The sequence below is a fragment of the Chrysochloris asiatica genome, unplaced genomic scaffold (assembly GCF_000296735.1).
Source record: "Chrysochloris asiatica unplaced genomic scaffold, ChrAsi1.0 scaffold00024, whole genome shotgun sequence".
NCBI classification, from domain to species: Eukaryota; Metazoa; Chordata; class Mammalia; order Afrosoricida; family Chrysochloridae; genus Chrysochloris; species Chrysochloris asiatica.
Genome location: NW_006408542.1, coordinates 15,204,684 through 15,226,145, shown reverse-complemented (window position 1 = coordinate 15,226,145; position 21,462 = coordinate 15,204,684). Strand labels below are relative to the sequence as shown.

At 38.6% G+C, this 21,462-nt stretch overlaps 1 protein-coding gene across 1 annotated transcript in view; it reads left to right on the top strand.

Moving 5' to 3' along the window:
- The window catches only part of LRPPRC (leucine-rich pentatricopeptide repeat containing), a 123,933-nt gene extending 105,966 nt beyond the window's left edge, over window positions 1-17,967 (top strand). Inside the window, exons 31-38 of the mRNA XM_006839466.1 lie at window positions 3,906-3,994; window positions 7,837-8,041; window positions 10,172-10,311; window positions 10,435-10,550; window positions 13,374-13,448; window positions 15,099-15,183; window positions 17,019-17,161; window positions 17,902-17,967. Coding sequence (XP_006839529.1) covers window positions 3,906-3,994; window positions 7,837-8,041; window positions 10,172-10,311; window positions 10,435-10,550; window positions 13,374-13,448; window positions 15,099-15,183; window positions 17,019-17,161; window positions 17,902-17,967 — 919 coding nt within the window. The remainder of the gene's footprint in view (window positions 1-3,905; window positions 3,995-7,836; window positions 8,042-10,171; window positions 10,312-10,434; window positions 10,551-13,373; window positions 13,449-15,098; window positions 15,184-17,018; window positions 17,162-17,901) is intronic.
- Window positions 17,968-21,462: the final 3,495 nt, after the last annotated feature.

Here is a 21,462-nt window from a genome sequence, read left to right as displayed (position 1 = left end):
TGTCCAACAGAACAGAAATTGCCCAGTCCTGCACCATCTTCACAATCGGAGCCCTGCTCAAATGCATTAGTGTCACCTCTGTGCAATTTGAGTGTCTTCGAACCTAGAGGACTCATTTTCCAGTGCTAGTATCAAGACAGTATTCCTTTGCTTTCCATATGATTTTCATTGGCTACTTTTCAGAAGTAGATTGGCAGATCTTTCTTTCTAAGTCTGTCTTAGTTTTAAAGTTCCACTGAAACTTATCTACCATGAGTCACAATACCGCTATTAATAGTGACATAATAGCGACGTAGCTTCCAGCATCACTGCAACACACAAGCCACCTCAGCATGACAGATTTACAGATGAATGGTGGGTTTGTATGATTATCCAATTGTTAATTAAATGATATACCTTTAGGATACTCTGGGGAGTCCTGGTGTGGTGCTGTGAGTTAATGTGCTGGACTGCAAGGTTGGTTTAAACCTCAAGGTTGGTGGTTCAAGCTCATCAGCCACTCCTTGGAAACCCTATACAGGATTTCTGTGGGTCGGAACCTACTTCATGACACTTTGAAAAAAAAGGATAGTCAGGAGCCCTGATAATGTAGTGGATTGTCAACTGGGCTGCAAACTTCAATGCCGGTAGTTTGAGCCCACCAGCCACCTCAAGGGAGGCTTTTGCTCCTGTAAAGTTTTATAGCTTTGGAAACCCTAGACAGGGCCGCTATGAGTCCGAACCGACTCTGTGGCACACCCCCACCAGAATTTGGTCAGAATAACTTTGACCAAAAACCAGCCATCTGTAACCACTGATATCAAGTGTGTGAATTTGTTCTAGAATTACTTTTCTCAGAAAATTAGTGTCTACCACTACCCATAATTTGGAGTCCTGGTGTGACAACACTGTAATATAAGCACTGGACTGCACAAAACAAGGTCAGTGGTTCAAACCCACCAGCCTCTCCTGGTAAGCCCTACACAGGGGAACTTAGCAACAATTCAGATATAGTAGCAAATATCATGTCTTACTGCAGATCTTAATCAAACAAGTTTGAAGCTGCTGACTCAGAAGATGGCGATAAGCACAGCTCTTCCCTGCTTAGATCACAGCCTGTAATATGTAGGTTTCCCTTCTTTCCTTCTCCCTCTCTAGAGCTTCATGAAGCACTTCTGCACTCTTGGGAGGGCACAGCTGTGTTATCCCACTAGGATGATTCTGTTGCTGACCTTCCATGTAGCTGAGTGTGCAGGGCCAAGCGAATCATAGATCCAGAGCCTTAAGTTACCCAGAAGCACCTACTCTGGGAACTGGAGTTTTGTCCTTTCCCTTAAACCAGGGGTAGGGAGCCTTTTATCTGCTAAAATTTATAACACTATTCATGCGCCATACAAAATTATCAAATTAAAAATTAGCCTGCTATATTTGGTCAGGAGTCCTGGTGCGGCACTGTGGGATAATACACTGGACCGCAAAGTCTGTTGAACTTCAAGATTGGCAGTTCAAATTTGCCAGCCATTCCTCAGAAAGACCTTTACAGGGTCTCTATGAGTTAGAACTGACTCAAAGGCACTTAACAAACAACAACAACATATTTGGTCAAACATTTAATTAACTCACCCAGGTGTGGTGCTTCAGAATAATACACTGGAATACAAGGTCAGTTTGAGCTGCAAAGTTGGAGGTTCAAACCCACCATCTCTCCTTGGAAACCATGTACATGGTCACTATGAGTCAGAACCGATTCAGTGGTGCTCAACAACAGCAACGTGATGGCTAGAACTGCGATTGCTTTGTCAGGGCCAGATTATATGATTTCTAGGACCTTATAAGGTCTTTGGGCCAGTTGCTCCCCACCCCTGCCTTAAACCAATAAAATGTTAGAGCTAGCTATGTGCAATTGCATCTGCATTGGGTACTTCTCTAGATGATCATGGGGTGGGAATTTAGAAGCGGAAGTTCTAGTTCAGTTCTCTTAACTAATTAACTCTGTTGTCAGATGAAAATCATACAATGTCTCTGGATTTATTTTCTGGTGTGTTGCCAGGAAATGGGCCTTTTCCTTGCCTTCCAGCTCTGTATGAATGATCCTGGTAAAGAACTGTCTCTTTTATAATGAAGCTTTGTTTTAATGTGGTGTGGCAGCTCCCTTATTGGATAGCACAGATAGATTCCATCATCACAGGAAGTTAGATTTGGTAGTGTTGGACTAGAATCTTCCAATAGGAAAACTCAAAATTATGGATCAGAGATAAATTAATTTTGATTGTATGCACACTTCAGTGATTTCAGTGCCAGGATCTCTGCTGCTAACCTCTTGTCCTTTTTTTCCTTTTGCTTGTTTTGAATACTTTTTGAATTATGATTGGTCAGCCTCAATATATGTAAGGTATATGTGTTCCCTCTGTGTGTGTATTCAGTAGACCTCGGGAGCTCCTTTCTTCCTGTTATTTATCTTCACTTTAATATTTATAATGAGTAGTCAACTTCTTGAAATATGAAGGAACACTTGGAAGAAATTGTTTTGTCCTTTGTGGTGTCGAAAAGTTTGTAGTTCACACTTGGTGTCAGTGAATAGAGAAGTTTTGTTACCTCGTGATTTTGATGAATTTTAGGTAATATTTTTAAGTGCATGTGGTATAATACTATTGGTATGAGAAATGAGCCTTTAATAGCATCTAATGTTTATTTAATCATGCTAAAGATTGAGAAAGTAAATCCTTTGTTTTATGCAATTTCTAGTCTCATGCATGAGTTGTTGACTTAGGAGCTTTGACAGATGGGACAAAGGAGAAAGTCAAACTGAGCAATAGGTGCTTTGGTGGGATTAAGAGGATTGGTATGGGAATAAGGAAATCCTGCACCCGGAGACTGCGGGGTGAGCCTCAGAGGCAAAGCGTGACTAGACGTTAGGCTTGTTGTGGTGTCTTTGGAGGGTTTTCTTGGGACTGATGAGAATAATGTATCAGCGACCCAGCTTTCCTGGCAATCTGCTCAGCTTCTGTGTTCATGTTGGCAGGCCGTGCACTTGTTAGCACAGTGAGAGCATCACTGAGCTTGATAAGGCAAATGGCAGCAATTGCTTTCCTCCTTTTGACCTATGGAGATTCCCTGATCAGAAAATGAACCCCAGGGCATTTAAGGATGCTGAAATTTCATCATTGGAGGTGTGCAAACTCTGGAGAAAACAGAAATCATCTCTAGCTAGGTTTCTTTCTTGGTTTCTTTTTTATCTCCTAGGTTTTAGTGATGAGTTAAATAATGTTTTGCTCTTGAGTTTGAAAAAGTTGGGTTTTTTGTTTCACATTTAAGACGGACTGGGATGAGATTATTGTGCGAATTTTTTAAAATTTTAATGTGGCAACGGTTTTAGTTCTTCAGTATGTTCAGCTTTAAAAACTGTATGTATCTGTATGACAGAAATGTGAAAATTAATCAACCAAATGATATGGTGTTAGTTCGTAATGTGCTTTAGTTTATATTTTAAATATACAGTGCTGAAAATAAATGTTCATTTTTGTTGCTGAAAGAATAGTTTTACATTTTATAATTATGGTGAATGTGGAAAAAAGAGGAAAAAGTATCCAGCTTAGGATCCAGCCGAACAATGCAGGGCATGCAGTTATTTTAGTCTTCTAATATGTCAGCATCCGAGAATCTGAACCGATTGTTTAAAAAAAATCTTGTACTTTGTTTCTTTTGTTGCTCGTTTCCAACTTTGTCATCTGTCAGAATGCAAAAAAAAAATTATCCTTCTATAACCATTGACAGGATAACACAAAAGCTGTCTCCAGGTCGATATTTTGCAGCAATATTTTTAACATACGAACAGTAGTTTTTATAATTTCACCTTGGTGCTCAACCATTTATTATCGTATCAGAAGCATGTCAGTAATTCCTTTCTAAATGTCTGCTTCTTTTAGCGCTGAGACCCACATCAAGGGCTTCACACTGAACGATGCTGCCAACAGCCTCCTCCTCATAACGCAAGTTAGGCGGGATTATTTGAAAGGTATGTCACAATGCTTGACCTTTACGTCACATTAATGCCTCTGCAGATTTTTCTTGTAACGCCCTTCGAATACTTGGATAAAGGAGTCCATTTAGCAAATTACCTGCTTATCAAGAGCCTTTTGTGGTAGCTGAGAGACGTAAATTACTGTACATGCATTTATAATACAGCTTGAATATGAATGTACTTGTCATTTGACCACTTAGTCCAGTTTCCATTCCATTTAACACAAGATGGGTTTTCTTAAGATGAATCACAGCTCTTCAGACATGCAAAATTTGTGTTCCAGAACGAGAGAAAGTACAGGCTTTCAAGTGCGTTAAAATTCACAGCACAAAGTCATTTTGCTTTGGAAATTAACATACTTTAGAGCATCTGAAACAATTCCCAGCAGTTGTTTCTTGCATATCGTGTTGGTTGTGTGTGAGATAGCAAATGAGTTAAATTGAGTGTTAAATGTGTGGGATTGTGCACCAAATGATTATAATATTGATTTTTTAAACTTAATCTAATACTTTTTAAATAGTTCATAATACCAACAGCAATAAAAACACACTATTTGTTTGGGTAAGAGTTTTTAAGTTAATACTAAGAGAGCAACATCGGAAAGACGTGGAAACAAGTTTGGGGAGTGTTAGTCTGGAGGCCGCTTGTTTTGTAGAGACTGTTTACATATGGGTTTGCAGTGGAATCTAGAGGTCGTCCTATAAGTGAGTTCCCAAGAGAGAAAATTTAGGGAAGTATCATTTCACATTAACTTTTACGGTTGAATTTTAGTCAACGTGGTAATACCAATACAGTAAGACCCACTGAGAAAGAGCTGTTTCAGAAGGAAGGTTGAAAACATTCTTTTGGCTGTCGCTTGTTTTTTCCTCCGTTTGTAGTAACGGACTTATTCCTCATGTGCACATTCTTAAATAATCTCACATTGCTGGAAAAGTGCTGTCTTTCTTTAGTGTTTCCCGAAATAACCTAATCACAGATTTGGTATTGTCTGTAAAATGGCATCACAGTAGAATTTGTCCATCTCCCTAATTTGATCAGGACTGAACGCTTAAGTGGTGATTTCTCCCTTTGCAAAATAGCCACCTCCACATTCCACAGGCAGGACCAGCCCATCCAGGCAGTCTTTTTAGGCGGCCTTTAGTCACAATTGAGTGTGGTAAGGCTTACTGTTAAAACTTTTTAAAGCTTTAGTTTTATTTCCAGGATTAGAAAAAACTTTTTGTCAAGTTGATATTTATGTTGAAATGATGAGCAAATTAAATGCATTGAAAAACGAAATTTGTTGTCCATGAAAATAAACTAATTTTAGTTTACGTTTCTGTAGATGCAGAAATAAGAACAAAACATTTTTTCATTTCAAAGGGTTTTGTTTTTTTTAGCTGAGTTGAATTTGTTTAACTTGGCTGTCATCTTTTAGTTGTGTGTTATTTGCACAGTTGTTAAGTACCATCGAGACAGTTTTGACCCATAGGGACTCTGTACAGGGTTTCCAAGGAGCGGCAGGTGAATTTAAACTGCCAACCTTGTGGTTCAAACTGGCCTTGTGGTTCATACTGGCCTTTCAGTTCAGTGCATTACCCCACAGCGCCACAGCAGGAGACCATCTGTACTGTGGCCACTACAAAATGTATATGATGAAATTTTGCATCTGCTCTTCTCAGCCGGTTAGTGCAAGCAGAGGCTCTCTCACACATGTACACCCGCACCTCTCCTCACAGTGATCACCTGCCAGGAGACCATGATGTTGGCCCTATTCCTGTCATCTTATTTTGCTCCATGGCTCACTAGAGCTCTTAATTTTTAAAATCCCTTCTGTTCTCTCTTTCAGGTTTCTTTTCTCAACCTCATCTACAATAGGAAGAAAAATAAAGTCAATTAAAATTTTAGTCTATTTTCATAAAGTAAAATACTCTAGAATATTAATAGCTGATTCATAGCCCCTATGCAATATAGTCGAGATCAATTGTGAGTAATTGAGTAAATAAATGTGGGACTTAGGTGAGAGTTGAAAAAAAAAAGTAGGGGTAAAGAATGAGAGATGGGTACTGCTTTTGGCCTTCCTTAAACTGTGCCAAAGGCAAGTCCTCTATGAGAGTATGTCCCATTCTGCCTTTGGATAGACATAGGAAGATAGAGTCCTCCTCTTTCTGTCACACACACGCACACCCATAGATGCCAGCTCTGGGGTGGTTGGACTCTCAGGTGGCCTTGGGTAAATTATTTAATCTTTCTGTGCCTCCGTTTTCTCATCTGTATAATCTGACCTGCCTCCAAATAGTTGTGAGTGTGGCAGTTTAGAACTAGGCCTGGCATCTAGTTAAGTGCTCATTACCAAGATTATCTTCATTGTTTTTTTTGTTGTTGTTGTTATTTTGATTCATTTGAGGGAAGAACAGTTTTCTTGGCTAGTAATGATATTCAGAAGTTGATTATCTGTGCATGCCCACAAGTGTTAAAGATTTTATCAAGCTTATTGTTTATAGATATTATTAAAATAATGTCAATATTTTTGTCTCATGTAAGTTAATATGTATTTATAAAATTTTATTGACTATGTTATTAAACTACCTATTTTCCCTTTTCCCAATTTGAGAATCAATGTTTAGAGTATAGATTTGGAATAATTATGAATCAAATATTTATTCAGTAATAAACACTGAATTAATTACGTCTTTCACTAACAGTCTGTTTAATTATTACCCTCTCCTCCTGCGTAAGATAACTGTTCCTATTTGGAAAGCTGCATTGAAAGCCTTGGTTGTGTCTAGATCACATTACTTTAAGGTTATATTATAAAGCCACAGAGTTTTCTTTGATGGTGGTTGTGCTGTGTTGCATTTCCCCCACAATCTGCCATCTACTTAATGTAATGAATTTGCTACACTTGTACCTGCGTCAGTTAAGCAAGCTAGTTCACATTTATCCATAATCTCGTATCTCTAGGTGTACTTTAAAAAATCAAATACTGCTCTTTGGGCTATGTCACCAAATCAGGTGAATTTTGTTTTCTATGTAAAATGAATGCAAGAAAGTATCCGCAAGGTCATTTATTATGAAAGTTAAGTTTCCTAGTGCGAAAGGTCCAGTCTGGCTGTTCTCCTGTACAGTCAGTCCTGTTTGGACTAGGAAGCTGTATTGTTTTCAAGAAAGAATCTTGAGGATATTAGAAATGTTTGATAATCTCGTTAAACATAATAAAATCCAGAAAATATGAATGTGGATGGAAATTACATATTCCTAGAAACTTTTTTCTTTTAAAAAATTCTTCTGTATTTTTTCCCCTGAACTTGGTAAGTGACTTGAAATTACAAGGAAATTTTTGCTGTTGTTAAGTGCCGTCGAGTTGATTCCAATTCATAGTGACCCTGTATAGGGTTTCCAAGGATCAGCTGGTGAGTTTGAATCACTGACCTTGAGGTTGAGTACTTATCCTTTGTTGCCACACCAGGACTCCACAAGGAAACTACATTCCCTCGAATGTAATCCTACATTCTATCAGTAACATTTGTATTTTCTTTTACCTGTGACTTGAAATTTCTCTGGTTTCTAATAGCTTATAGTCAAACAGATCATTATATATGTGTGTGGGTTAGAGTTGTCATTAAATGTTAATATTTTCTATAATACAGAATACAGTGCTCTGTATTATATAAAATAATGTAAAATACTAAATATTTTATATAGAAATATTAAATATTTTATATAGAAATGTATAAATATTAAAATATAAAATAGCTTTTGGTGTAGAACCATTTCTTTATATGTTGTTAAAGGTAGCTTTCAAAAGCATTAAAGTCAGTGTGGACTTACAAGAAAGCTCTGTCTCTTGCTCATAGATGGTCTGTCAACGTTAAAAACTGCCTTGGATCTAGATCAGTTGCCCTCTAGGGTATCGGTGACTCGCCTGATACAGGCGTTTGCCCTGAAGGGGGATGTGGAAAGCATCCACACAATTCAGAAGATGGTAAATGGACTGGAGAATTCGATTGGACTTTCAAACATGGTTTTCATCAATAACATTGCTTTGGCACAAATAAAGAAGTGAGTATATTTGAACTTTCTCTTCCTTTCTTGGCTGTTTGGAAGGAACATTAGCACACCACTTGTTAAATCTTTTAGTCATTATGGAATAACTTGTTTAAAAATTTCTACTGTAAATTAAATAAAAGAAGAAATAGATTTAGCAGATTCTTAGAACTGCTTCACATTTGCCAACTTTTTTCATTCATAAGTTGCATATGTTAGGTGGCTGGTTATAGAAACAGTTTGTTACAAAAAGGAGAAATGAGCTCATTTGTTTATTAGTAATACTTTCCAGTTGGAATATTGTGAAACAGAGGTCCCAGCAAGTTTGTTCAAAATAATGCCTGCCCATACTCCCGACTCCTGCTCCAATCCCTTCTGTCAGCATACTCCCACAAAAGAGGGAAGGTATCTGCAGGGGATGCCAAGGATTCCTCGTAGAGAACCACTCCTGGAGGTTAATTAGGACTTGATTTTTTTTTATTAACCTCACTAGCACAGTACTTTGCTTAACTCTATGATAACCTGTGGTAGGTACATTTTAGTACCACTTACAGTTCCTCTGGGGATTCTCGGGAGGTTTTCCCCACTTCCTACCTCACATTTGCGGGCCATGGGGCAGGCACTTGCCTAGCTGCATAAAACAGAAGGAAGTTTGTTGGAGAAACATTTCTGTATTGAGACATTATTTTGTGAAATGGAAGAGTGTGTAATTTGTCTTTGGGGCTCCTAATACAGCAAGATAAGACTTGTAAGTATATCTGCTGTTTCTTGGGTGTTAGTAAGAAGGTGCAGTCTTCAGAATGAGGTGATATTCAAGGTCTTCAAGGGACTTTTTCCCATGCCTCATCCCACCTATCCAACCACCAGAATCTGTTCAGGCCTGTGTCTCACATCATAATTATCCACATCCATCAAACCTAACAAAACTTTAAAAACCCTCCGTGATTCAACTTACATACATCTATAAATTTTACAAACAAAAAATCATTCCATAATGAAGGGATCAGGTAAGTTAGAGATTCTGGGGAATAGAAAACTGTGCTCTTTAGCAGTTAGTCTGGTATGTACTTCATGTGCTGTGATACCACAGTATGTCTGTTTCTGAAGGGTTATTTTGTTCTTGTTTCTTTGGGTGAAAGGTCAGGTTTTTTGTTTTGTTTTACTTTGCTTTTATGTTTTAAAGCTATTTCCCCAAATAGAACTATAAACTTTCCATTTTTATAAAGAAAATGTAATTGTGTTAAGTTGGAAGATAAAAGAAATTCTACAAATCAGGTGTGGATGAATTTGAAAATAATAATTTCTATATAATATGAGGGTTATATTTTTATTCACTGAGGAATAATTCTCTAATTAAAACTTACAATAAAATTTATAACTGTGTATTCATTGTTAGATGAATATTTTTATTCATCTAAAATATAAAAATACTTTTATATTTTATGTACTAATTTAACATAAAATTGATTATTAAAGCATCAATTAGATACTACATTAAACAAAAAGATGGTTATAAAGATCTTTTTTTCATAACTTGTTAAGTAATTGAATTTTTCCCCCCAGTATAAAATGCAAAAGAAACTTTTCTGAGAATTGTAGTATAAATTGTGTTTTCAAATGCTGTGTAATATGTGAAAAAAAGAATTTGATAGAACTGCAGGTTGGAGACATGTAAGTAAACTTTTGTGAAAATAACTATCAGCTTTTTAAGAATTCTAAGATGAGATAGATTATTCTTACTTCGTATAGTAGTGGCCAAAATTGTGACATGTAACAGGTTTTAATGTTATATCCAAAAAGCTGCAAAATCAAGTTAAATTAAGATACACTCTTTTTTAAAATCTTTATTAAGTCTTCTATGTATAATTATTTGATCTTGTCTCTTTCTAGAAGAATACTTTAAAGTACACAACTACTTCAACTGTTGCTTCATCTTCTCTGTAAACCATGTAGTGATTGCTTTACTGCCTAAATGTGGTTGGATTCTAGTTGCATGGTGTATTTTACACAGTTATCCATCAATATATTTCCTCTTTTCCTAATGTGTTCTCATGAGTGAATTCAAAAGTAAATGCTCATACTGAAACTGAAATATTTGTACAAAAGTAAGTCCCTCTTTGTAATTTTTTTCACTCTCTTTGACAGCAATAACATAGATGTGGCAGTAGAAAACCTTGAAAGTATGCTTACTTCAGGGAATCCAACCGTGGAACCCCAGTACTTTGGTTTAGCATACTTATTCAGAAGAGTCATAGAGGAGCGATTGGAGCCGGCAATGGAAAAGAGTAAGTTAGTTGTTCTTGCCAAAGGGCACATTTTCTGTCTTGTGAGACTGACTCCAAGTTTGTTTGGTGGATGACTTATCTCCTGTTTTAACAAAAGATTTTTCTTACTTATCATTTTTCCAGTAAGCATCATGGCAGAGAGATTGGCCAATCAGTTTGCAGTTTACAAACCTGTCACTGATCTTTTCCTGCAGCTTGTGGATTCAGGCAAGGTGGATGATGCCAGAGCCCTCCTACAGGTATGAACCACCACCAGCCTTGGTGCAGTAGGGCTTGACGCTTGTGAGAGTAAATTGGGAAATTATTAGATAGAATCCCAGAAATGAAGTGTGGGACTGCTAGCACTTTTCAATTGATTATGAATCAAGATGCATGACAAGGACTGAATTGTAGTCTGTGGGTTGCTGGTTTTAAAGCTGCCAGATCAGACTTGAACAGTCCTTAGAATTTTTTTTCTTAGGGGTGGGAGGACATGCTTGCCTGAAACAATTAAAAGACAAACACTTCTGTGCAGATAGGTAACGCAAAGCAACAATTCCTTTGATTTCCTACTTTAATTCTTCTAATGCTCTAACTACTGTGCATCACCATGGCAACACAGTTTGCAAACAAAAAGTAGGAAATGTTTGCTTTTCAAGTACAGCTTCTCACTTGAATACTCAAACATTCTCTTTGCCTTATTCAAGGTTTATTAAGAGTTGAATTTGCTTTCTATTCACTTGTGTGTCACAGACACATTAAATGACAAATGCAGGTCTCTGTGGCCTGCACTCTCAGTTAAATTAGCAATCTTCAGGGAAGGAGACAACTGCATTCATGCCACTTTAACAGCACTAAATAGAAAGCTGCGCCAAGTGCCGACAGAACGGTGGGTGATCGGAGCTGCCACTGGCAGTGTACACAAACAGGCACCGCTGGGGAGCTCCTTCCCAGCAGGTGGCAGTCAAACAGTCCCGGTGAGCCCGCCAACGCCTGTGTTTGTGTAGACTCCCTGTGTCAAATGGAGGCCGGGGACCAATTGCTGATAGTAAATAGTATAATACTCACTTACATTTTTACCAGCTGCGAAATACCTTAAGTAGTAGATCGGGAACTTACAACTGCACCCATTCTCTGGAGCTCTGGTTCCACCCTTAAAGTTCATTTAAACTGACAGTGGAATTCAAGCATCTTAAGAAAGCTTTCCTGAGAATTTTCTAGATGTTGAAAGTTTTGTGAAAAGTATAAATTGTTCCCGCCTTTGAAAGGCTTTTCATGATTCTTCCTGAAGAGAAATTTCTGTTGTTTAGGTCTTTCCTGGTTTAGTTTAGTTGGCATACTTTTTTTTTTTTTTTCCCCTCCTCTTTTTTTAAAAGACGAGAAAGATAGTTTATGATATGAGGGGGAGCTTCAAAAAGTTGATGAGAAAATGGAATAGAAAGAAATGGAATTTCCCCGTAAGTGTTTTGAAGCCCTTTTAGGTAGGGATTTCAAGAATCTTCTCATTGCTTTATCTCACAACTGTTTTTATTGTTAAAAGCTGTACCCGTGCAAGGATAGTATTCTTATGCCTTATCTACATGTGTATGTATCTAATAACTATTAACAGTATAAGTATATAGATGCATGTTGTTATTAAGTCCTGTCAGGTCCGTTCAGACTCATGGCAACCCTGTATAGGGTTTCCAAGGAGTGGCTGGTAGATTTGAACCAGCAACATTCTAGTTAGCAGTCCACAATGGGACTCCATAAGAGGCTGTCAAAAAGTTCAATAAAAACAAGTTCAGAATTAAAAGGTAGCTATTGGAAAATTTCCACAGGCTTTCTGAAGCCCCTTTGTATAATGTTGTTAAGTGCCGTCGAGTCTATTCCGACCCTTTGGTATATAATACACAGGTGGTGGTAATACGCACTCCATTTTAGCCCATCATTTTGATAGAAAGTGGCTGTTGGTACTTTACTTCATCTACCCCATTGTTCTGAACCCTGCTCTTCTAGACTCTTAATATTAGAGGTCTGATTGATAAGCCGCTTTGGGTGGGAGAAAGCAGGAGTATTGCTACTGCCCTCCGTGTACAGCCTTTGCTCACAGTGGCCTCGTCTGGGGCTCTTGATGACAGCTGGCTGTGGATGCAGCCACAGCATTCTTTTCATTTTCACCCCTTCAGTAGAGAGGCTTCAGATGATAAACTCTTTGCCCACCCTTTACTTGCTTGTCAAACAGTAAGCCATTTTTTTTGCCGTAGTGGAGAATACTTTATTCACAGATGTCGAAAACATCAGTTTATAATGTAAATCTTCTGTGTGTCCCCAAAAGTTCTTTTTATACTATTCGTTTTAGTATTGACAGTGCTTTAAAGCTTTGAAAGAGCAATGTGCTCTTAGAAACTTATGAGAATGACATCTATGATGGGAGTAAACTAAAATATTGTCTTGCCATATTTGATTTTACTATAGCATCTAAGATTGGATAGACACTTGATTTATCTGGTCTGTCATATAAACTTTTTTTTTTTTTCAGTTTAACTTTTGTCTCTTTCTCAAGCACTGGCTGTCTGTTGCAATGAAAGCCTTTTATAAAATAGAGAGATTGAAATCAGTCCTTTTGTATGCATAAGTGTAGGTAATTATACTTTAAAGAGAACTTGCTTTGTACATTTTAATTTTTATAAAGAAACGAGCAGTTATCTCCCTGACACCTTATTAAATGTATAATTAACCTTATGATCCCTAGCTCACTTGTGAATGCTTGGCAGTATAATTGGAGAGGAATGGTATTTCTTTTTTCCCTCTTTCTTTGCCATCCTAAACCTTATTCTGTGGTGGTTGAAGCATGAGTTTAATTTTTCCTTTTTCTTTAAAAACAAACTTTATACTTGCAGTGCCAAAGACAGCGGTCACAAACCTTGGCACAGCTGGCACTTGTTTTCTTTCTTCAGGCTTTAAAAAAAAAAGAAAAAGGTCAACTATTAGGCCTTCCTATGGATAATGATACACTACTGGAGTATTGTGAACTTTCTTAATTGGAAACATTCACCTTGGTCAACTTGTTTTCATTCGCTGAATACTGTTTTAATTTTTAGAGATGTGGTGCAATTGCTGAGCAAACCCCCATTTTGTCGGTCTTCTGTGTCAGGACTTCTCGGACACCTGGAAAGGTACTGTACTCTCCCTGCTGGCTGAGCAGTGGGCCTGCAAAGACATTGGGTTTCCCATCGGAGTGTGTTGGTTCAGGACCATATGTAAAACATAGCACTTACAGGCTTGCCCCTACACACTTACCTGCATTATTAGGGTATTGGTGGAGTCTGTGTGGCTGTGTCCTGGGAGCCCTCAGAGTGGGAATGAAAATGGAAGCGTGCCTTTTAGGCTACTAATGCGTGGAATAGCACAGCGCATGACCAAGGGGCACTCATACCAGCAAGTGTCTCCTGCCAACCATGTGCCAAGTGCACACCATCACGCAGCTGGGCCATTTACCTTTAAAATGAGTTGTCGTCGTTGTTGAGTGCCATAGAGTCGGTTCCAAAAACAGGAGGACATCGCTCCGTTTAGTTCACACATACACACTCTAGTGCAAACAAGGTAAGGTGTCACAAATTGATGCTTTCAGTTTGCACACTTAACTTATTTACACAGAAGTGCAAAGTTTCCTCGGTAAATGTGTTTCCAAGGAGTGGCTGGTGGGTTTGAACTGCTGACCTGTGGTTAGCAGCCCAGTGCTGATCCTACAGTGCCACACTAGTCTTGACGCTCAAATTTTCTTTATTTCCACACACTGATTATCCCTAATTGCCAATCACATACGAAAGGAAACATTTAAAAATTTACCTCATTTTTGTATTTACAACAATCAACCTTTAGAAAATATTTAGTTGGGTTTTGTTTGTTTGTTTGGATTTTTTCCTGTCAATGAGCCCTTTTCCAAAATTGTGTGATATAAAAGTATAAAAAAATCCACCTGTCGGTCCACATCTGGGTCTGGCCAAGTTCCTACTGCCCTGCTTGTGAAGGGTCCTGGAAACGTGCAGTAATTTAATGTATATCTGCTCAGGACATGCTTCCCAGGAGGCTTTGAAATGCAGGCGTTCCTGTAGAAATGAGATTCAGGTAGGGACTGAACAACGTAGGATTTTAAAAGATGGCTGTTACAGTATCTAGGTGTTTGAAAGTACAGCAGTTAAGCCAAACTTCATTCTCATGGTGAGAACAGGGCACCGATGTATCTAAGATTTACCATCGATTTATCCAGTGACACTGGAGTGTGTCTATAAGTGTCCTGTGTTTATTCTTTAGAGTGTTGCAGTTCTGTAATCACTAGAGGGAATAAAACAGAGCTGTGTGTACATCACACTGAAAGCAGCTAAATTTACGTTCCAGTCAGCCTGGAAGTGCTCTGTTTATAGACCAAGTGGGACAACTTCAAATGTTTACTGAATTTTTCATATCTCATATAAAAATGTTGTTGCCTGCAGATACAAATATTATCTCTTCTGTCGTTGGGAATCTCATAGCTTTTTAATATGGGCTTCAGTTGACAGAAAAGAAACCATCATGATAATAGTTTAGAAAAATGTTCACAGAAATCTAAACGTAATCCTATTAACTTTTTAAAAATACTAGCTGCCCTTGGCTAGAAATTACTGAACCAACATCAAATATAAAGACGGAAAAAAAGTCCGTGGAATTTAGTAGGCATTTCTGTTGTAATTATTGTCAAAAAGATACTCTGATATGATGTCACTGTATTAGTGTTTTATTTCACTGTTCTCTGTTTGTGATAATGTTACCTGTGTTTAATTTCCTAGGCACCAGCTATGAAATCTTTGTTAGAATTGATTCCTGAATTAATTGAAAAAGAAGAAGCATATACTTCCATCATGAAAAGCTATGGTAATAAGTTAAATCTGACTCTATTATTTAAGTGATTGAAATATGCATAGTACAAGTAGTAAACTAAGTAAGTCTTTAGCTCAACATGAACTTTTCCCCATCGCTTTAAAATGAAAGTGTATCACTGAGGATCTTCAGAGGGGCCCAGGTGTGTCTAAATAGGATCCCAGGCTCCTGGACATACGTAGACATCCTCTTGGACTTGCATATTGAAAACCAGTTCAGTCCCCACAAGGCCCTGCAGTTCTGAAATGTAACATGAAGTAGGTGCATATTTGAAATTATCACTCAGCTCACCTTCTTGCCCCTCAGTGCCCTCCATTCCTACCTCTGGGCCCCAGGGTTTTACCATAAATAAATCCCAGTTGAAATGAGTAATTCCAGTCTTTTTCAGCATCTGATTGCCGGATAATCACATACATACAGAAGGAAACAAGTGCAAAGTTTCCTCGGTAATCAAAATCAGTGGTAGTATTTCTAAGGCCTGGTCACTTATCCATCTGCCGCCCACTGTTTTGCTCACATGAGGCGCTGGGATAAACAGATTTGCTTTGTTGATTTTATTGTTGGCAGGACAACAGCTTATGCGGTCAGAATTAGTAAATTGCTTCTTCCTTTTTCCACCATTATAAGGACTACATTAAGTATTTCAAAATAATAGAGATAATCATAAACTGTCTTAAAGTTCCAGTTTGGAAACTGGCAGATATAAAATAATCAGGAACATAAAATAGTGTCAGTTTCCTACTATATATGTCACTACTAAATTATGTAATACTACTTGGGAATTGAGGGGCGGGAGCAGGGCACTCAGAGAGGAGTGAAGAAGATGATTACAAAGTTTTCTAAACCACTTTCTAGGGAATCATAAAGCTTGACTGGACCCTTGGCAGGTAGTAGGGACAGGATTTGGACCTTGGGGGAAAGGGAGTGGGGGGTGGGGTGGGGAATAAAGAACTTCCAGTACATGTTCTCATTCCCTTAAGAGCTGGCAATTCAGTCACCCTTGTTCCCTTTGGGAATGATCTCTCTAAGCCCTCCTAGGTGCTCACCCCTGAGCTGCTGGGAGAGGATGCTTATACAGGGCACCAGTTTGTTAGGATGCTTCACTGTTCAAGAGTTAATGCAGAATTAGAGAGGAGTTGCCAACAGTGAGTATTTGTAGTAGAATCCTATTACCTTGGCAATAAACTTAAACGCAAAATTCCTGCAAATTAGCTACCCTGAGAAGATTTTATTCTTGAATAATGGAGAACTGGCTAAACTTAGTACCTAAACTTAGGCTGCTTCTTAATTCATTGAAGTGCAATGTTAGCGTGACTCGTAAATGTTTCCTTACAGGTTTCCTGCTGTTGTAGCTAACTATATTACTCACATTTATTTATTTTATAATAGTAGACTGTTTTGAAAGTCTGTGGTCTTTCTGATGTTGGGATCTTAATGTTGCATGTGTAGTTTTCTGCATAATTGCAGGACCCCACCACAGCCTCCTTAAATTGTATTGATTTTCGGATTTCACAGTGTGACATGAGGCAGAGGTAGGGTCTGTACTCCGTCCCTGGTCAATTGTAAATACCGTGGTCTCCAAAGTAGTGCGCTCATTTATGCACATAATGCCATCATGTTATTTGAAGCCCTATAAATACAGCATATTTACCATTTCCCTCGACGGTGGATGATGCTGAATCAGGGTGTTGGGAAGGGGGGAAGCTGGGCTTCTTGTTGAAGGTAGTTAAGCATTCATTTGCTTTGAGATAAAGGGATCCACGAGTCCTTCAAGGACGGTGCTTTAGGGAAACAAGATTGTCTTTTTCTGATAATATCTTTTTCTTCAGCCCTGGACAAAGATGTCACCTCTGCTAAAGCATTGTATGAACGTTTGACTGCCAAGGATGTAAAATTGAATGATTTGTTTCTAAAGCGTTATGCAGTTTTGCTGAAGAGTGCTGGAGAGCCTGTCCCATTCACTGAGCCCCCTGTGAGTATTGGTTAATTAAAAGGGGAAATACCTTTACAGACTTGTGTCTGCTTCATAATCACAGGTAGGAAAAAAAAAAAGTAAGTTGTATGTTTAATTCATGAGGATTAGATCTCTGAAGAACAGAAGAGCATTTGTTGGTTCAGGGCTGAGCAGTCGGGCCTTGAGTTTGTCTTTGGGAGACCATGGCCCCATGGGGTTACGATTAAAATACAAGGGCTATAAAAGGCCTTCACCTGTAAGCATGGCTTTGTCAAGTGTCCATTTCAACTTACATCAAATCTAATCGCCTTCATATTAATAGCTAAGCATATACGAAGGGGCTTCAAAAAGTTTGTGGAAAAATGGAATTAAAAAATAATGAAATTTTTCCACACACTTTTTGAAACTCCCTTGTATGCAGCTATTAATTACTGTTACATTTAAAATATCAATTTGTTCTTAATTCTTCCATCAAGGAATTTTGTTTTGTTTGGTAAAATAAATCAGTATTCTTTTTTATTGTTGAACTGACCATGTGCAGATACCTCAGCCTTCCACCCAGTGGGGAAATGCCTGCTTGCATTGGGCACTGGGTGCCCAATTTAACATGACTGGAAGGAGTACTGAGCCTCAGGGAATGGGGTTTGCCAGGGGCACGCCCAGCTACCAGTTTACAGTGTTTTACGATTTTAAGTTTAGGACCATAACTTCTTGCTTGTAACTTTACCTGTAACTTCATTTCCTGTTTCTCTCAACAGGAAAGCTTTGAGTTTTACATAAAGCAGTTGAAGGAATCAAAGGAAAGCCCTGAAAGCCCTTTGTGAAATGTGCAGGCTCTACTTTGTTTTATGTACATTTGTGATTCTGTGTTTAAAATGTTATTTTTTAAATGTGTTTTGAGGGGGGAATAAAATTAATGAATGAAAAATTAATTTGTTTATGTACTTTTATTTACTTGTAATAGCTGATCTGTTCAGCAGTGTATACTTAGTCACCAGACGTTTTTGTTTCTGGCGACAACAGAAGTCTGTAACATTTCCTTTGATGTTCCTGGTGTATGAAGCCGTCATTTGTCAGGAATCTCCCAGTTGAATTGTCACTGCTGCTTCTCTGTTTCATTGATTATTTTAACAAAAATATTGCTCCTTTAATAATAAACCCGCTTGTTAATGTTGTTTATCTGAAAATTTTGAACAGGCCAGCCCAATGAACTTCCTAATGAATTCTGAATATTCTATGATAGAACAATTCCTTATATGTATGTTGTTGTTAAGTGTCACTGAGTTGCTTCCAACCTATAACGACCCTTGTATAGGGTATCCGAGGAGTGGCTGGTGAGCTTTGCAGTCCAGCGCATTAAACTGATTTTGCAGCCCAGCGTATTAACCCTCAGCGCAGGATGTTGTTGTTGTTGCTATGTGCTGTGGAGTCCATTCCAACTCATAGCGAACCCTGCCAGGGTTTCTGAGGCTGTAAATCTTTACGGGAGCAGAAAGCCTCATCTTTCTCCCGTGGAACAGCTGGTAGTTTCTTACTTCTGACCTTGCAGTTCGCAGCCTGATTCGTAACCACTACGCTACCAGAGCTCATTGCAGCGCAGGATAGCTCTGCATAATTCTCAAATTTCATTAAATGTTAGAGCGCAAAGCATCTTAGATGTCATCAAATTCACCCTTCATTTTCCATTGAGAATTGTTTGCCCCGGGTCAGCATGTAGTTAGCTAGGCTTGGTGGCTCCTTGGCATTCCTCCTCGCCACTTCAGGAGCCTTTGTTCACTGACATTTCTGAAACTGGTCACCGTGGCACAGGGCAGAGGCTCCAGGTCTTTGTTGGGACAAGCTAATTTATGTTCATACCCTGTGAGTGTGATTTCCTACATGAAGAAGGGAAATATATATTAATTAAATTATAAATCATAAATATATTAATTCAATTTTAATGAATTAAAGTCATCCCCACATTGACTCCAACCTGTTAACGTCTAATTTGCAAGTAGTTACTTTAAAAAAAAAATGTGCCCTGCCAGTTTTTAAGATGAGGGTAGCCAAGACAAGTTCCCAGTAAGTGTCTTACTACTGATCTACTTAGGGACTAGGTCATTAATTACCAAAAAGGCTAACAATTCCTCATTTGCAAATTATCCCCATTTTATGTATTCCTTTTCCATTTGGATGTGGGTGACTACCAATATTTTGGATTTCAGTGACCACCTTCTTCTCACCCCTTATATGGGGAGAGATTTTCCCTCAGAGAATGAAGAGTGGATACATCATCTTTTTAATGATGACTGTTGACTCTGGTAAAACATGGGGGTACTGCAGAAGAAATCAAATAAAAATCCCTCACCAAGCATATTAAACAGCAAGCTAGGGCCATTAAGTATGTGTAGTAGCAAATATCTAGTTAGAGATATGTAACATTGTATTGGTGTCCCCTTCTGAATGTATTTCTAGGTGAGATTATGGGTGCTTTCTAAATATCTAGGACAAATTGAAAGAAATATATGGAGTCATTATAAAATTATATTGTTATTAAGTGCCATGGAGTTGGTTCCCACTTATAGCGACCATTCCAAGGAGCAGCTGGTGGGTTTGAACTGCCAACCTTGTGGTCTGTAGACCCTACAGTGCCACACCAGAAGTAGCGACACTTTAATTAATTTTAAAGACTCAATTATAAGCAAACAGCTAATTCTAAAGAGTAAACACTGTAAACTTTTAGAAAGCATAGTCTTTTATGGAATTGTACATTCATGTATTTGAACCTCTTATGATTTTAGTATGAAATGCTTGGAATAAAATATTCCCTGAAAATCTATGGGATTCTTTGTTTTCATTTTACCAAATTTCTGCATGATTGCTTTAGGCCATTTCATGGACTCAAGTATAAAAGGTTTCAATGAAACACAAACCTGTTTGTGGCCGGAGTGTAATTCTTAAAAATGGCTTGCGTTTTTTATGTTGAAAACAAATGAAATCAACTGCTTTACCAGTTGTAAGGTTTTATTTAATAAAACAAATTAGTTGCCATCTAATCGATTCAGACTCAGCAACCATTTGTGCTATTCAGGGATTCCTGTTTGAAGAATTTGCAGATATTTAAGATGAGTTCTCTGAGGTGCACAGTTGGCGAGACTTTTAACACAGTTTGGATGTCTGACAAATGAAGGGGTCTGTTTCCTGGAAGGAACATTTTCGACCTGCACAGATGACCAGGTTCTTTGCTAACACACACATGGGTCTCCAGGACACTTCCTTTTCCCTTCTTGAATTCTCACTATTGTTGAACGACCCTGTGTAGGGTTCTAGAGGCTGTAAATCTTTGTGGGAGCAGAAAGCTTCATCTTTCTACCACGGAGCAGCTGGTGCATCAAATTGCTGACTTTTTGGATTACAGTCCAATGCTTATACTACAGAGCCATTGAAGGCTCACTGAGTCCCACATTAATTAATATCACCTCTCCAGCTGCTGCTCTCTCAGGGCCCTGGTCCTGAGCCAGCAGATGAACTGTCCTCTCTCCAGGAGGACTACAGTCACTTTAGCAAAGGTATCAGCTCCTGGCTGTCTCCCACACCTGACTGTAGGCACCCTGAGGGCTGGTTCCCTGTCCCACATTCTATGTGCCACAGCCAGCACCATCCTGGCAAAGGCTTGTAGTCAGTCCTGTGGAAGCAAAACATCTGTGGGAGGCAACCATTCATCTGAGAAGACTTACCCCAAATCATAGTAGTTTGTCACCTGTCAAGTCATAGCTATGCGTAATCATGCCCAAACTGTAAAAGTCAAATTGGTATCCTGTCACAAGTTAATATAAGGGGTCCCTTTTCCAGGACTGAGTGAATAAGGAAGACCATAGAAGAATTGATGCATTTGAGTTATGGTGTTGGAGGAGAGTATTTAAAGTATCATGGACTGTGCCAGAAAAGCCAGGTCTGTTGGAAAGAAGTGCTGCCAGAGTGCTCCTTGGAAGCCAGGATGGCCAGACTTCGTCTCTCATACTCCAGACATATTAGCAGAAAGTACCAGTCCCTGGAGAAAGATACTATGTTTGGTAAGGTGGGGTTGGAGAAAAAGAGGAAAACCCTCGAAGAGATGAATTGGCACAGTGGCAGGAATGAGCTCAAGCGTAGCAATGATTGTGACAACAAAATCCCAGGACACCTTGCAACTAGCCAGCGCCGGGCATCACCAAGTTCATAGATTCTAGCTTATATTACAAATTGTCTTTCCTGGCACAGTTTCTTTCTTAAGTCTATAACATGGGTGCTCCACACCCCTTTGCAATTGGACACACTTTAATATGTGTCTTTCTTTCAAA